This window comes from Dreissena polymorpha, chromosome 3, assembly GCF_020536995.1.
Source record: "Dreissena polymorpha isolate Duluth1 chromosome 3, UMN_Dpol_1.0, whole genome shotgun sequence".
NCBI classification, from domain to species: Eukaryota; Metazoa; Mollusca; class Bivalvia; order Myida; family Dreissenidae; genus Dreissena; species Dreissena polymorpha.
In genome coordinates this window covers 112,841,358-112,858,047 of record NC_068357.1, presented here as the reverse complement: position 1 = coordinate 112,858,047, position 16,690 = coordinate 112,841,358, and the positions used below count along the sequence as shown (strand labels likewise).

Below are 16,690 nucleotides of genomic sequence, written 5' to 3'. Positions count from 1 at the left end.
GACATTACAAACAGGAAAATAATTATCTTCACAGATTGCCAGGCAGCAATAACAACGGCTTTTGCATGTGAAATTCCAACAAGAAACATTGAAATTATACTAAATATCAAACTAAAATTAAAAAACATTGAAGCACGAGGTAATACTGTTGAAGTACACTGGATACCAGGCCATAAAAATATTCAATGCAATGAATTAGCAGATCAACAAGCTAAACTAGCAGCAACAGAAATTATGACTTCAAAAACAGACAATCAGTGTTATGAAAAGAAAGATGCAAAAGAAGTAATAAATTTAATGAAAATAAAATCAATACAGAAATGGGAAGTTCAATATCTGAATTCAGAAAAAACAACAAAAATCCAAGAGTGCATCCCAAAGCCGGGTTCCAGAGCTTGCGTTGGAGAAAAAAATAGAAAAATATTCAATGTAGTGAACCAATTACTAAGTGGACATACTCGCTTAAAGGCTCACTGGTCCAAGATTACAAACAGCGAAGATGTGGAGTGTGAAGCATGTAGAACACCAGAAACTATAAAACACTTCATATTTGACTGTTCAAAATACTCACAAGAAAGATCAAGTCTTCAATACAGAACTGAAGAAATATTACATAGAAATAATATATCATGTTCTGATATTACACTGGCAACTTTAGTTGGAGAGATACCGGACATTACTTTACATGCAAAAGAAGAACTGTTCAATTCATTTGGCAAATTCATCATGGAAACAAACAGACTTTAGAAGTAAATGACATAAAATGTAAAAAAGTATCAAGTGAAAATGCAACAAGAGAAATTTTTGTACATAGATGAAAACGACTTCAACAGTCGTCAAAGCACAACGAGACCATAGGCGACAACGACGCCATAATTAGATTCAACAACAACAACAAATGGTATGAAAATTATTTACAAAAACGCAATGGTATTGATTTGATATCTTGGCCATATTTTCACTGCTTAATATTTGTTAAATGAATTTGGCTTCGAAAGAGGGACAGTTTATTTCGTGACAGAAAAACAAGGTCATTCTTGACAAGTCCATAGTATTTCGGATAAATATTTTCGGACAGAGTTGAGCCTATAGTTACATTATCAGGAGACAAAAATATTTCTAAACTGCACTCGTCCTGCAGGACCAGTGCATTAAAATTTTCATTCGTCCTGCAAACACATGCACTCGTCCTTTAAACATGTGTGAAATAAAGATTTTAAAGGCCCCACGAATATTCATCAAACCACAAATTTTGGACAGTTCGCGAACGTTTGGTCTTATCCTACACTGACTGCTGTAATCTCCTTTTTTCTGATGCTCCCGTGCTTTCCGTTTTGGACATTTGAACATCGCCCCCGCCCCCTTTAAAGAACGCTCGTATGTCAGACATTTTTTCACACGAAATTCAGACTGGTTTAAAACCGTACTTTCCGGTTAAATAATTCTTTAAAAATCAATAGTTATGTAGTGAAAGCAGTCGGATGGTTCCTTGACAACATTGAAGCGCAAAGTTAACACCAAAAAGCCAATATTTACGACAGAGTCTCGCATAACAACGCACACCTGCTGTATGAAATTTACAATTACAATTTCCAGTTCATTTGCGTTCTACTTTCGGAATAGATATGCTTTAAGAAATGATTTTATTTAATGAAAAAGAGTCTTACTGATCAGATAATACATATTTTAACATCAGCTTTTTTCACTCGTCCTGTAGGACAAGAGCTTTAGGAAAATTCACTCGTCCTTTCAAGATTTCACTCGTCAATACTAGCGGACAAATGGAATTTTTGTCCCCTGATTATACATAGTTTAGTTTAGTACACCAAATATTACCTCGGGTAGTGCTGCAACAATACGCCAAAAACCGTATTGCAATATATTGTCAGTTCAAAAACCTGTACGGCAATATATTGCAATATATTGCTAACTTGTGCAAGAATTTTAACTCGCCAGCTAATCACCAAAAACCAACTTAATTACATGAACATAACCTTTGTATTGTTTGTTTAGGTTCTAGTTATAGCCTGACAGAGAATTGCGGATGTTTAAAAGCTGGTTGTGTAACTTATCAGAATGCTGTTACGTAAAAATTTTTTTTAATCATTATTACTCCTGTTTATAACAACATCAATTTACAGTTTTACAATGTATTATGCATTTTTTTTTCCTATTTCCACAAGATTCATCTTAAATTTATCAGTATGACAAGCAAATGCAGCTCTTACAGACTCCCATGTATAAACGCTATTCCGTATAATAAACTTTTTAGAATGCGATTTTTACGTAACAATTTATTAATCCTAAACACCGATTTGTTTTGTTTTTGTAACCTTGATATCATTTTTTCGGATGGCTTTTCTGGACGATATGTGGATGAAGTTTTGTAGAATGTTGTACCGGTATGATGAAAATCGTATCGCAATACAATATGCGTATTGCGTATTGTGATATATACCGATATACCGGTATATTGTTGCAGCACTAACCTCGGGTACACAATGAGCCATAATTGTAGGTTCATTTTATTTTTGTGAAGGTGCTTGCAGTTAAAAATGTTGAGTACATACTGGTTGGTAGTCGGGATGAAAATGTTTGGTTTATTTAAAATTATTATGAGAACATCCCGTTTTTGGCAGGCCTGCGTTTTGGACCTAATGGCATGTTACTAGCCAGGCAGCTTTTAAATGTTGTTTTTAGCTCGACTATTATGTATGAAATATATATAGTGGAGCTATCGTACTCACTCAGGCGTCGGCGTTAGCGTCTGCGTTAGTGTGCAAATGTTAAAGTTTTCGTACTACCCCAAATATTTTCTTAGTCCCTTGACATATTGCTTTCATATTTTGCATACTTGTTTACCAACATGACCCCAACGTATAAACAAGAGCAGACAACTCTATCAAGCATTTTGTCATAATTATGGCCCCTTTTCCACTTAGAATATGCAGCAAATGTTAAAGTTTGCATACTAGCCCAACTATTTTTAATGTCCCTTGACATATTGCTTTCATATTTTGCATACTTGTTAACCGTCATGACCCCAACCTATACATAAGAGCAGACAACTCTATCAAGCATTTTGTCATAATTATGGCCCCTTTTATACTTAGAATATGCATATTATTGATAAATCTATGTTTAAGTTTGCGTACTACCCCAAATATTTCCTATATCCTTTGACATATTGCTTTTTATGTCCCCCACTATAGTAGTGGGGGACATATTGTTTTTGCCCTGTCTGTTGGTCTGTTGGTTGGTCTGTTGGTTGGTTGGTTGGTTGGTTTGCGCCAACTTTAACATTTTGCAATAACTTTTGCTATATTGAAGATAGCAACTTCATATTTGGCATGCATTTGTATCTCATGGAGCTGCACATTTTGAGTGGTGAAAGGTCAAGGTCATCCTTCAAGGTCAGAGGTCAAATATATGTGGCCAAAATCGCTCATTTTATGAATACTTTTGCAATATTGAAGATAGCAACTTGATATTTGGCATGCATGTGTATCTCATGGAGCTGCACATTTTGAGTGGTGAAAGGTCAAGGTCAAGGTCATCCTTCAAGGTCAGAGGTCAAATATATGTGGCCCAAATCGCTTATTTTATGAATACTTTTGCAATATTGAAGATAGCAACTTGATATTTGGCATGCATGGGTATCTCATGGAGCTGCACATTTTGAGTGGTGAAAGGTCAAGGTCATCCTTCAAGGTCAGAGGTCAAATATATGTGGCCCAAATCGCTTATTTTATGAATACTTTTGCAATATTGAAGATAGCAACTTGATATTTGGCATGCATGTGTATCTCATGGAGCTGCACATTTTGAGTGGTGAAAGGTCAAGGTCAAGGTCATCCTTCAAGGTCAAATATATGGGTCAAAATTGCGCATGTAATGTCACTTTTGCAATATTGAAGCTAGCAATTTTATATTTGAAATGCGTGTGTATCTCAAGGAGCTGCACATTTTGAGTGGTGAAGGGTCAAGGTCAAGGTCATCCTACAAGGTCAAACATCATTATATATATAGGGGGACATTGTGTTTCACAAACACATCTTGTATATGTTGCATACTTGTTAACCAACATGACCCCAACCTATAAACAAGAGCAGACCACTGTATCAAGCATTTTGGTGTAATAATGGCCCCTTTTACACTTAGATAATTGAACATTTTGCTTAAATTGCCATTACTTCTTTATAAATGATCAGACTTTATTATTACTTTGACAAAACAACACTTACCTGAATACCACAATGGATTCCACCCAAACAATACCCCACACCCCTACCCAGAATCCCTTCTTCCCCCCCCCCCCAACCTCCCCCTGACCCCCAATTTTTTTTGTTAAATTATCTAATAAATTACCACAACCCACATTATATCCCCCTCTCACCCCCCACCCCCACACCCCCCATTTTTTTAAACATCATCTAATGAATTACCACACCCCACATTATACCTGCCTTTCACCCCCCTACCCCCCCCCCAACAAAAAAATAATTTTTTTGTTTACTTTTTTTAATTTTGAAAGATTGTCTAATAAATTATTGAATATGAACAATTTCCCAATGATGGCTTACGTTATACTGTCGAGCACTCGAAAAGTCGAGCGCGCTGTTCTCTGACAGCTCTTGTTTACTTTTGTCTTTGATTCATATACAATTAAGGGTTTCCTTGCTAGTCGGTATTAAGTCAGGCAGTGGCTAGCCGTACAGCTCTGTACGTATAGTTTAAACCTAGCTGAAATAATTCGCGTTCAGAATAAATCTGTATTTTAATCCAAAAGGCATGTAAATTAATATTATAATTGGTTTGTGCAATTAATACTAAGCAATTAAAGAAACCCATAATTTCCTATCGGAAGATTTAACAATACAAATTTTCCAAATTTCCGAGTTTTGGACTCTAATATTGTTCCCAACAATACTGGTGCTTTTCACTATTGGGGAAAAGATATCACTGATTACACATATGAATGAAAGGATATGAAAATCACCAAAGGTAGTCATCAATGCAAATCAGTATTTTACTTCAATATTCATGTCTCTTGAATGCAATTTATACTCAAGTTCATCACCAGGAGATCAATCTGATAATCACAACAAGATTCAGTTTTAGCTCAAGTTGTCAAACAGTTTGACACATGCAAACATGAACAGCCATTAATACAACTTGGGTTACTGCTGTAAAATGGTCAATTGAAAGCTTAGGTTTGGGTTTTAACCCTTTACATGCTGGGTAATTTGTCGTCTGCTAAAATTGGGTTCCCGCACTGAAAGGGTTAAACTGGTTTTAGAGAACCTAAACATCACACTTATCCCAAATGTATTTAGAAAACATTAAAGTATAATACAAATAAGAATGAAGCTCATAGCTTCCAAATTCAAATTAAACGGCAGTAAAAGAGCTTACATGGAATATTACTAATACTAGTACCAGCTGTGATTTTCAACCCTCTGACATTGGACTTCTATCATAACCATGAACTATTTGTTCTTTGTGTCTTTTCACTATTTACTTATGCTATTCAGGTAAACGAAAACTAAAGACTTCAGATGTCTGATATTGAAGAGGGGCCATACCGTAGGCTGTCAAAAGGACGACGTAAGAAATCTTCACCAGTAGTAGTTGAGGTAAATGAATGTTGTGATTAACTGTATTTCCACTTGTATGCAAAATAGGATCGTTCTATAAGTTAACTGACTGTAATTTTGCTGAAAATGTATCATAAATGCAGTACCTTTAATAAAAGTTTAGATTTACAAATATAGAATGGGAATGCTCTGCAAAATGTTCATTTTTTTAAATCACCTTTTGTCAGTCATGAGTCCTCAAAATTTACCCTTATTAAATTCTAGAGTCCACATTTATTGTCCAATCTTTATAATAACAGGATCAGAAGATTTGTCATATCTTGTCAGAGTTTGAAACTGGGTCACATAAGGTCAAAAACAATGTCACTTCATTAAATAAAAAAAAGTTTTTTTTAACACCCACAGTCATTTTACAATTGTCATGAAACTTTGTCAGAACCTTTACTCTTGTGATATCTCGACCGAATTCTACTACCAAGACCGGTTTTGTTGCAAAACATGGCACCAGGGGGGCAGTGCAGTTTTGCTTATTACAGGGCTAAGGCTTAACCTTATGAACACTCTATTGGCCATATTTATTATTCAATCTTCATGAAACTTGGTTAAAACATGTGCCCCAATAAAAATTGTTCAGTGTGAGAGTTATCAGCTTTTGGCTTTCAACAACTCTTGAGGCAAAGTTTTAGCTAAATATTGATAAAATACAATAATCGGTACAAACATGTTACTTTTGTTTATTAATTAAAAAAAAACAACACTAAACATGTTTCAGCCATATCCTTGATCAGTAGTAGAACTGCTGTGAAATGGTCAATTGAAAGCCTAGGTTTGGTTTTACACTAGTTTTTGGGAGCCCAAACATCACAATTAGCCTAAATGTTTTTCTTAACCCTTTCCCACTCAGCAGCAAAGTGAAAATGGCCATGTGTAAACAGCATAAAACCAGAACAGCAGGTGATTAACTAGCAGGCTGTTCAGGTTTTATGCTGTTTGCTGCTCATCTGTATCTAAGGTTTGAAGATGAGGCCTTTAAAACTTGAATCTAATAAGAAAGCTTTTAAATTACACTTCAACACCGTTATTTCGAACACCGATAATCCGAAGTCACCGTTATTTCGAAGTTTTTTTCGGGTCCCGATTGTGGTTCTTCTTTGTTCAATGTAAAATTTCATTGTTAATCCGAACTTCGTTAAACCGAAGAAATCGTTAATTCGAAGTGATTATGTCGGTCTCAATACTATAATTCGCACCTTATCATCAATCTTTAATCCGAAGTCATAACTGCAAAACACTGAACGTAATTTAACACCTATGTCGTCTGCGCGTTGTGCCTCAAAAGCCGATAATTACACCTTTGTCGCCTGCGCGTAGCATGTTAATTTTATAATGTCATCAAAAGCCGACGACGAGGCCGACAACACATGAATGAACATGATATCTAATCAACGTGTGACCACATGCATCAACGACGTAAGGCAGTTCTGCGAGCAAAACACGGGCGGAAGCCAGTTCTTCAATTTCCTTTACAAATTGGAGAAATATGTTACACGCGTCCAGTTTAGTGCTGCTAACGCCGCTGTTCAGAAAGACATCGCGTCTTATTTAAATAAAAAGTGAATTCATTTCCGAAAATGTATTCATATGTATTTACATGTATGATGCGCTATGCATTATATTTTATATGTTCTGTAATTAGAGTAAAATAAAAAGATGAAAAAGAATCGTTCAATTCCTCCGTTTGTTACAAGTAGAAATCTATTGCTATCTGACTAGTTTACGTTTTTAAGTAAAACAATTATTAAAAGTACAGTGTGACCATGCGAATTCCACAATGTTGTATTTTTTCAGGATCTAAGAAGTCGTCTGTCAAATGTTTATTTCGAATTATCGTTAATCCGAAGTTTTTTTAACGGTCCCGACGACTTCGAAATAACGGTGTTGAAGTGTAAATATAACTTTCTAAGGGACTACAAATGCGTGACAATATGTATTTAAGTGTTGAAGGGTTAATGCATTTGGGCTAAAATTATATCCTGGTGATGCTCTTAGAGCATAAAGTTTATTCAAGAGGCATGAATATTGAAGTAAAATCTTGATTTTTTGAAGTAATGTTTTTTTGCTCAATCTATAAAAGTTTGCAGAATTTTTATGATGATAATAACTAGGCAAACTTTAGCATTTGCTTTTATTTACACTTGTGAATTAATAAGGCATTGAACATTATTTCAACAATAACTATTTCATAGCCGGTGACAAGATGGCGTACCACTGTACACCTGGCACTTCTATAATTGCTATAACAAAATATCAAAACAACAACATATCAAATGCATGGCAGTGTTTATACCTAAGTTTTGGTCAAAATCTGGTTTACACCAAAGTGTCCTAGGGTTACAGAAGTATTAATCAACATACATGTAGCTGTATTTATTTTAAACTTACCATATGCTCCAGATATATCTAACAATCATGGTGCAACACCGATTAACATTACTTTTTATCTCAACTTTTCGAAGTTGGTTAAATTTTTCTTTAAAGTCAAATAACTTTAACACTATCAAAGATAATTAACTCAAACTTGGAATACTTCTTTATGACAACAAGACAATAGTGTAGGTCAAGGTGCATAACTCTGTCAGCCTTTTTTTAGAGTTATGCCCCTTTTTATTCTTAGAAAATTGAAAATTTGGTTAAGTTTTGTGTTTTGGTCCATTTTACTCCTAAAGTATTATAGCTATTGCTTTCAGGCTTGGAACACTTGCTTACTATCATAAGGGGACTGTACAGGAAAAGTTGCATAACTCTGGTTGGCATTTTTACGGAATTATGGCCTTTTTTGACTTAGTAACTTTGAATATTTTATTAATTTTTTTGTTTAGATGCACTTTACTTTTAAAGTATTAATGCTATTGCTTTCATACATCAAATACTTTCTTACTTTCATGAGGGTACTGTACCTGGCAAGTTGAATTTGACCTTGACCTTTGAATGACCTTGAATTCTCGATGAGAGGTGGTAAAAAGGTGTATACATGTAATGAGAATATTCTGGCCGTGGTAAAATAGGGGACAAATGATACAAATCTTAGTAAAAACGTTTGAACAGTCTAGATGCTTTAAAATGTGACCTATTATTATTAAATGTAGTTGGGATACTTGTCTTACCATATCCCGGTAAAGTTAAAACTGGGTAATATGTTGTTAAAAAACAGTAAGTAAATTATTCATCAATTGTTGTACTACTTAAGCTCTTGGTGAGCGCTTTAAAGCCATCATTTCCATCTTCTTTAAGGCTGATTTCAATTGAGCAATTCTTTCAGAAGTTAGATTATAAATACACTCAAAAGTTAGATTATAAATACACTCTGATTTTTTTTTTTGGAAAATCAATTTTATACACAAATTGACCAGTTTGTGAACCCCAAATTACTACATGCTATTGAGATTCTTATCAGAAAAAACAAGTATTTAATTTATAATATATTAGTTTTCAATCAGTGCTTCACGTTTTGTGTAATACTTCTAAGTTTGTTCTAAAATCTCTCAAACTGAAAATGATATATTACTTTTTGTAAATAAAACTATTTTGTTGGAAATTTAGCTTATTCTTATCTTATTCGATAACTATGTATGCAGAATATCAAAAAAAGAAAATGGAACTCTTAAATCAAATTTTCAGATTCAAATATTTGACCGGTTTTTAAATAATCATATTAGCAGATATTCATCCCCATTTCTAAAAACACTCAGTGTGGCTTATTGAATGGCAACATCTCTCATATCTTAAGTTGATTATCAGTTTAACTGTTAATAATCGTAACAATGATCTCATACATTTTTGTGTGTGTTTATTTTACAGGAGTTATCAAGTGCTGGTAAAAGAAGGAGGGGCTCTGGGCAAACTTCTGAAGGCCCAACATCAGCGCTGCAAGATGTCTGGTTTGCCAACTCATTCCAGCGTGCCCATGGGTTTGCAAACAAGCTTGATCCCGCAAACCACTGCAAGGCAGCCACCACGCCTCAGGTAAGAGCATCAATAAATCACCAGCTGTCAATTAAACGAGCTCATCAGCCAACCAGATTCGGCTTTGATGACGACATTTTGTCTGAGCAGCATAGAGTATCATCAGATAGATATTAGTGGCTGGGCAAGTAGATTGAAGTCAAATTTCAAAATTGGTATGCTGGTTGGGCAAGTAAATTTTAAAAATGGCAATAATTTCACACAATTTATCATACATACCCTTCTGTTGTAATAAGCTAAATCATATAGAATCAAATTTCAAAGATTCAGGGCCAAGGAAAATCTGTTTATTAATTGACGATGCTGGAACAGCAGCGTCCAAGGTTTTATAACCAGTAAAAAAATTCTTCACAATGGCGACCTATGTAAAAGACCGAGCCAGTCCGATTGAGATAACTCGATTTTTCAGTTACTCCCCTTGGCATTCGCCTCTGCGTAGGAGATTGCTCGTTGATTTTCATTGATAACATTCTCCTAGTAGAGTTGTCATTCGTGTTGATAAAGGTAAATATTAATAGAACAGAATATACTGGGGAAACAGATTCAATAAGTGTATCAGAACGTTAATTTCAAATTAGTAATTTTACATCCATTTTATTTTTATGGACCAATGAAACAACTATATATTTTCTCTATTTTGTTTGATATTTGTTCTCAATTTAGTAAATAAATTGCGAATAAAAACATGTAAAATTAACTTTTTACGTGATCACAAAACTAAAGAATGCGAACGATTTCGAACCTGCAAATTGTAAACGATGCACTGCTATGATATATATAGATAAAACAACATTTCTTTGCGTAATTGTCCGTCCCGCTAGCGCAGTGGTAATGACGTTCGCCTTTTCACCTTTACAACACCGGTTCGATTCCCGCTCCCGGCGCAATATTATATTTTGTATGTTTTGTGGTCATCATTCCTGACAGTTGTTTTTTTTCCGGAAAATCTCATCCCCCCCCCCCCCCCCCCCCCCCCCCCCCCGCAGCATTTGACCATATAAAAAATTAAAAAGTATTTCAGTACAAAACAAATAGCTGGAAATTGCAGCTATCATTCAAAATTTGTCCCAATCTATCTTATTAGGTAGGAGTGCTGGACACAATCCGGGTCCCAAAATTATGCAGCCTCAGTGCGGAGGTAACTCATTACCTTGGAAAAACACAAATACACACACTGGGTGCAGCCTAGGCGCGTATAGACTCAAACAAGGCAACAAACTCAAGTGCGGGCACAATCATTTAAAATTTACATATTGAATACGATATTCTAACAGAAATTACTCAACCACCTAAGTGTACATACCATGTTTGATATTTCGTTCGATTGTTAGATTTCAGCATATACATGTATAAGGTCATTTTGCTATTAGTTAACTTATCCATATGTTCCTGGGCGAACTCGGATAGTCAAGTGCTCATACGATTGAGCTCACATGGTCCGGCTATGTGCTCATACCTACTTTCGAGAATCATCATGAATGTATTGCCATACTTAATGAACAAGAATGTGACCCGCCTCCCAGTTTCGCTAAATGGGTCAAGTTACCCACGGGTACTACTTCCCTGTACCCCTAAACTTTTTTCGTACCAAAAATTTTGGTACGCAAATTTTTTTCGTACCAATTTTTTTTCGTACCCACAATTTTCGTACCAAAATTTTTTATCGTACCCAAATGTTCATATCAACATACACAATTGTGGTGATATAGATAAACTTAAATTGATGTTTTATATCCATCCTCTTCAAAAGCATCGTCACACCAGTACTGCCAGTACTTTGATTTTTTACAAGTATTATACTCCTATGACATTTTGGTGGTTCTGGGCTCTTAGCTCTAAGGCTAGGGAACCAACATATTACATAACTTGTATGGTTCCCCGCGAGGGCATTCAGCTGTTAGTTTTAATGAATCGAGCATTTTATGTTAGATAAATAGGTAAGTGATTGAGCACTTGGGGACTATTGTATTTGTTCCATCCATTTCCACTTAAACTATAGTAAATATGAAATAATTGCATGAGTATTAGTATTGCCAAACAATGTCTGTCTCTGTATATATATATATATATATATATATATATATATATATATATATATATATATATATATATATATATATATATATATATATATATATATATACTTGTTATTTGTACAGCAAAACATGCAAACATACTTTGCAATTCTTAATATTGTTAAATGCCTTTCATGTAGCCAAAGAGAAGGAAGTCTACGAAAACAAATATACAAGATGAGCTGAACACCAGTGACACACTCCTGGCAGATATGGACATTGAGACCATAACAAGCCAGGCTCTGTCGCAGTCACAGATTGCGTTTTCTGTACAGAACAATAATTGCTCAAAAGGCACAAAAGAAAACGCTGAACTGAGCCAAGTTGACTATAAGCGGTTCAGGAATTATAAACCAACACAGCCATTAGGCAATGACAACAGCAGACAGGAAAGTAGTAAACCTAGTAGTTGTACCGAGGATTCTTTTTCTTTTTCATTTGTTGGGGAACATACAGTCTGTGAGGAGAGTTATGCCACACAGTCAAGCAACAGTAAGCAGTGTGAAATTCAACAATCGTATCATAATTTAAGAAACAAACCCGCCAACATTGGACCGGCCTTTGCAAAAAGTGATGTTTATTCATGTAAGAGAACTGACTTGGTATCATCAGTGCCTTTGAAAGAGGTAAATGTGACTGATGAAAGTTTTGAAGGATCTCAGCTTGTGTTAACGTGTGTTGATACTACGCAATTAAAAGATTCTGTAGGAGTTAAGTACAGGTGTACTCCTTTTCAGAGACTGCTTCCAGTAGGAGCTGGTCAACCTTTGAACCAAACACAATCCGACCTGGTGTCCGGTACCCAGTATAACTCAATTCTCCATGAGTCATGTTCTGGTTCCCAGTTTCCAAAGGAAGAAACTCAAAATATGGCTCCATCTCAAGCCTGTCAAATAGGAAAACTTTTTTCTGGGTCCCAGCTTGTTGAATCTCAGATCCCAGGGACTGGTGTGATGAATATGACGGGAGTCTTTGTCGAGTCTCAAGAAGACAATGATGCTGCCAATACCTCGTCGGACATGTTTGATGAAAGAGTTTGTGAAGAAAATGATAGAGGTAATCCAATTACATGTAACTCAGTTAAATATGAATTGACTCCCACACAGCAGGACTGTGGTATAGCAAGTCATACACAAAGTTTAATCTGTGATGATAGAGCAACCAGTGATTTGTTAAATTCTCAAGTGTCCAATAGCAAAGACAAAGATCATGAGAAAGTTACTGAAAATGACAACAAGAAACAACAGGCATTTGTTCAGCGATTGATTAAGAATTCAGCTGTAACATATGGGGATTCCAGCAAAATGGGTAACAACACTTTGTCGTCCAATCCTGTGACTGTGTTGTGCGCCACTCCTGGAACGAGTTCACTGCAGGAGAAAATAAAGAAACGTCTTGTGGTAAGTTGGTTACAAAGAGTATTGTGACATTTCGTGTTGTGGCTGTGTGTTTTAAATATCATTTATGTAGATTGGTACATTAATGGAATTTAAATTGTTTATGTTATTTTCTGATCTTATCTGATGTTACTGTTGGACTTACTGATATTGTAGTTCTTGAGAATGTTATTTTATGATTAGATATTCCTGATATAGGTTTAAAACTTGGATTTTATGGAAAAAATGGTGGATCCTGTATTTTAGTATGACTACATGTTACATACATGTAGTCGTTTTTAGCGACTATGGGCTTATGTCATGGTCCTGTGTCTGTCGTGCGTGTGTCCATGCGTGCGTGCGTTAACTTTTTCTTTAAACATCTTCTCCTAAAGTACAAGTCCAATTCTGATAAAACTTCTAACAAATGTTCCTGGGGTGAACCTGTTTCAAATTTGTTCAAATTTGACCCCGCCCCAGGGGTCAATAAATTGAACATATGCTTATTTTAAGCCTATTTTGTGCAAACTTTAAAAATCTTCTTGTCCATAACCATTTGGCCTAGTGCTACCACATTTAGTATGTAGTGACATTTATTAGTTCTTTACTTTGTTTGTTCAAATTATGCCCCTGGGGTCAAATTTGACACTGCCCTGGGGGTCCATGGTCCATATGGTCCATAACCATTGGGCCTATTTTTACCAAATTTGGTATGTATTAAAAAAAATCTTAAAGTTCTCTACCAAGTTTTTTCAAATTATGCCCCTAGGGTCAAATTTGACCCTGCCCCGGGGATCACAAAAATGAACATATGCTTAAATAAGGCCTATTTTGTGCAAACTTTAAAAATCTTCATGTTCATAATTACAGAGCCTAGGGCTACTAAATTTGGTATGTAGTGACATATAATAGTCCTCTACCAAATTTGTTCAAATTATTCCCCTGGGCTAAAATTTGACCCTGCCCCTGGGGTCACAAAACTGAACATATGCTTAAAAATCTTCCTGTCCATAACCATTGAGCCTAGGGCTACCAAATTTGGTATGTAGTGACATCTTATAGTTCTCTACCAAGTTTGTTCAAATTATTCCCTTGGGGCCAAATTAATCCCTTGAAGGCTCCCATTAAAAAGTTGTTCAAGAAAATTTGACTTGTCAAAAAACATGGCCACAGAAAATTCGTTGAACTTTGCATGTTTATGCGTTTTTGCAATTTATTAATTATGAGATGAATAAACTATTTTCTTCTCAAACTAAAAGTTTATCAAAATACACTTGGAATAACTTTTAATTATAAGAGATAAAAATATGTGAAATAGAAAGAACGACAAAATCTTTTGGAGAGATAAATGTACCTACGTTTTAAGCAAAGGACCTGTGCGATAATTCCCGGGCTTTTTAGTCTGTTTAGTTAACACCGTAGTAACGTTTTCCATATATAGAAATGCTCACCCTTCCAACTTTAAGCGCCCAGTGGGACGAGGGATGGAAAGTGAAAGTCACATGCTTCAGTACATTTCAACCCATGCGCATTGCACCCTTTTTTCGCATTAAAAAACAGTGGAGCGATATATGCCCTCTTGTTTTCAACTCTTGTGAATGTCAGGGATGTTGTTTTTGCATTTTTTTGGGGGGGGGGGGGGCGGGGATACAAAAATACTGTCATTTTTGGCATTTGGTGAAAACATTTCACAGCTGGTGTATGAAAACAAAAGTTTGTAAACCTGCAAGATATGAACTGAATACCTGATTTTATGACGCCTTATAGGTTCTCTTATCATAGAAGATAACAAATTTCCAGTACAAAGGTAATCAAATAAGCTTGTGAGTATCAAAATCAGATTACAGCTTTAAAATTAAGGGTAACAAAGCCCAGTGCAAATGTAATTTAATACCTTTGCAAATAGCATTAAACACTAGCATTTTGACTCAACAACCCCAAATGTGTACATTCTTAAACAAAGAAAACTGTACAATCCTGCATACATAAAATTGAGTATCTGATCAAGTTTCTTCAAAATGTGCTGGTGAAAGACATGCTGTACAAAATATACTGGTGCAAAACATGCAGTGCAAGATGTACTGGTGCAAGACATGCAGTACAAGATGTACTGGTGCAAGACATGCAGTACAAAATGTACTGGTGCAAGACATGCAGTGCAAGATGTACTGGTGCAAGACATGCAGTATATAAATATAACATGGCTGACAGGGTGACAGTAAATTTGTCAACTTGAGGAAATACTGTCAACTGAGGCGAAGCCAAGGTTGACAGTATTTTTCCGAAAGTTGACAAATTTACTGTCACCCTGTCAGCCATGTAATATTTATTTTATTATACCGAATAAACTATTCAAACATGAACAATTTATATGAACCATGAACAATTTTAATATTTAATAATTGAATTTAATTTCAGCAATGATAAACCATTAATATGTTGAGTGGTTCAGATTTACGGGCAGAGCAAAATGAACTTCGCTTTATTCGGCACCGACCTAGTAATCAATTTATCCCATCAATTTTCTTAGTCGTCAATTATTTCTTTAAAAATATAGATCTATTACAGAACCAGCTTTCCGTATTTTATTTTCATCACTTGATTACGCAATTTATGACGTACTTGTGTGACGTCATTTCGGTGACGAAACATTTTGGGACAACAATATGGACGTGGTGGGTTTTTTTAACAGTAAAATATTTGATTAAAGCATCGAACGAATCCAAAACGTATTTCGGATTGTGTGTTTGTCATGCATAACACCTTAAGAACAGACACTGGAAGTGTATATCGTTGTAACTTTATTGTTATAAGCATTGGATTAAAGTTGCCTTTGAGGTAAGCGTGTCGTTTATACTAAATTGATTTTCTTTTTGACTCCTGTCAAAGCTTAAATAATGGCATTAATCTATTCTACAGCACAGTTACAGCTGCAATCGATATTTTAATTATCTAAATACAACGGACACGCAAAACTGCGTACTGCGCATGCGCGAATGGGACAGTATAATTTTCGAACATTCCGCACGTGATTGCTAAGGCAGCGGGATACAGTATTTTTTTGTCAGTAAATTTTTTCCCGCTGGTGGCACGTGATTGCTATGGCAGCGGGATACAGTATATTTTGGACAGTAAATTTATTCCCGCTGGGTCTGACAGTATTTCTATGTCACGATGGCCTATGGGAGTTTAGCATTGTAAATAAAAGTGAGGTATAATAATGCAAGATGTACTGGTGCAAGACATGCAGTGCAAAATATACTGGTGCAAGACATGCAGTGCAAGATTTACTGGTGCAAGACATGCAGTACAAAATGTACTGGTGCAAGACATGCAGTACAAAATGTACTGGCGTAAGACATGCAGTACAAAATGTTCAGGTGCAAGACATACAGACTTGTTCTAATTTTGATCACTGCACTTGTATTCTGTTGTTGTTCAGGAGAATGCTGGCAAGAGGACCCCCCAAGGACTGCGGGTGATTGGGGATCAGCTGAGAGAACAGGTCAGAATTCTGAACTTATTCTCTATATAACTATAAATCTTGAAGAATAAGTTTTATCTAGTTAATGATTTTAAAACTGATGTACACATGTATTTGTAGTAAGTCATCTGACAC

At 35.5% G+C, this 16,690-nt stretch overlaps 1 protein-coding gene across 1 annotated transcript in view; it reads left to right on the top strand.

Moving 5' to 3' along the window:
• The first annotated feature begins 333 nt into the window (after nt 1-333).
• The window catches only part of LOC127871070 (helicase POLQ-like), a 66,929-nt gene continuing 50,572 nt past the window's right edge, over nt 334-16,690 (top strand). The window contains exons 1-5 of the mRNA XM_052413719.1: nt 334-901; nt 5,535-5,636; nt 9,456-9,620; nt 11,836-13,095; nt 16,514-16,576. Of these exons, the coding sequence (XP_052269679.1) occupies nt 5,559-5,636; nt 9,456-9,620; nt 11,836-13,095; nt 16,514-16,576 (1,566 nt within the window). The 5' untranslated portion in view covers nt 334-901; nt 5,535-5,558. The remainder of the gene's footprint in view (nt 902-5,534; nt 5,637-9,455; nt 9,621-11,835; nt 13,096-16,513; nt 16,577-16,690) is intronic.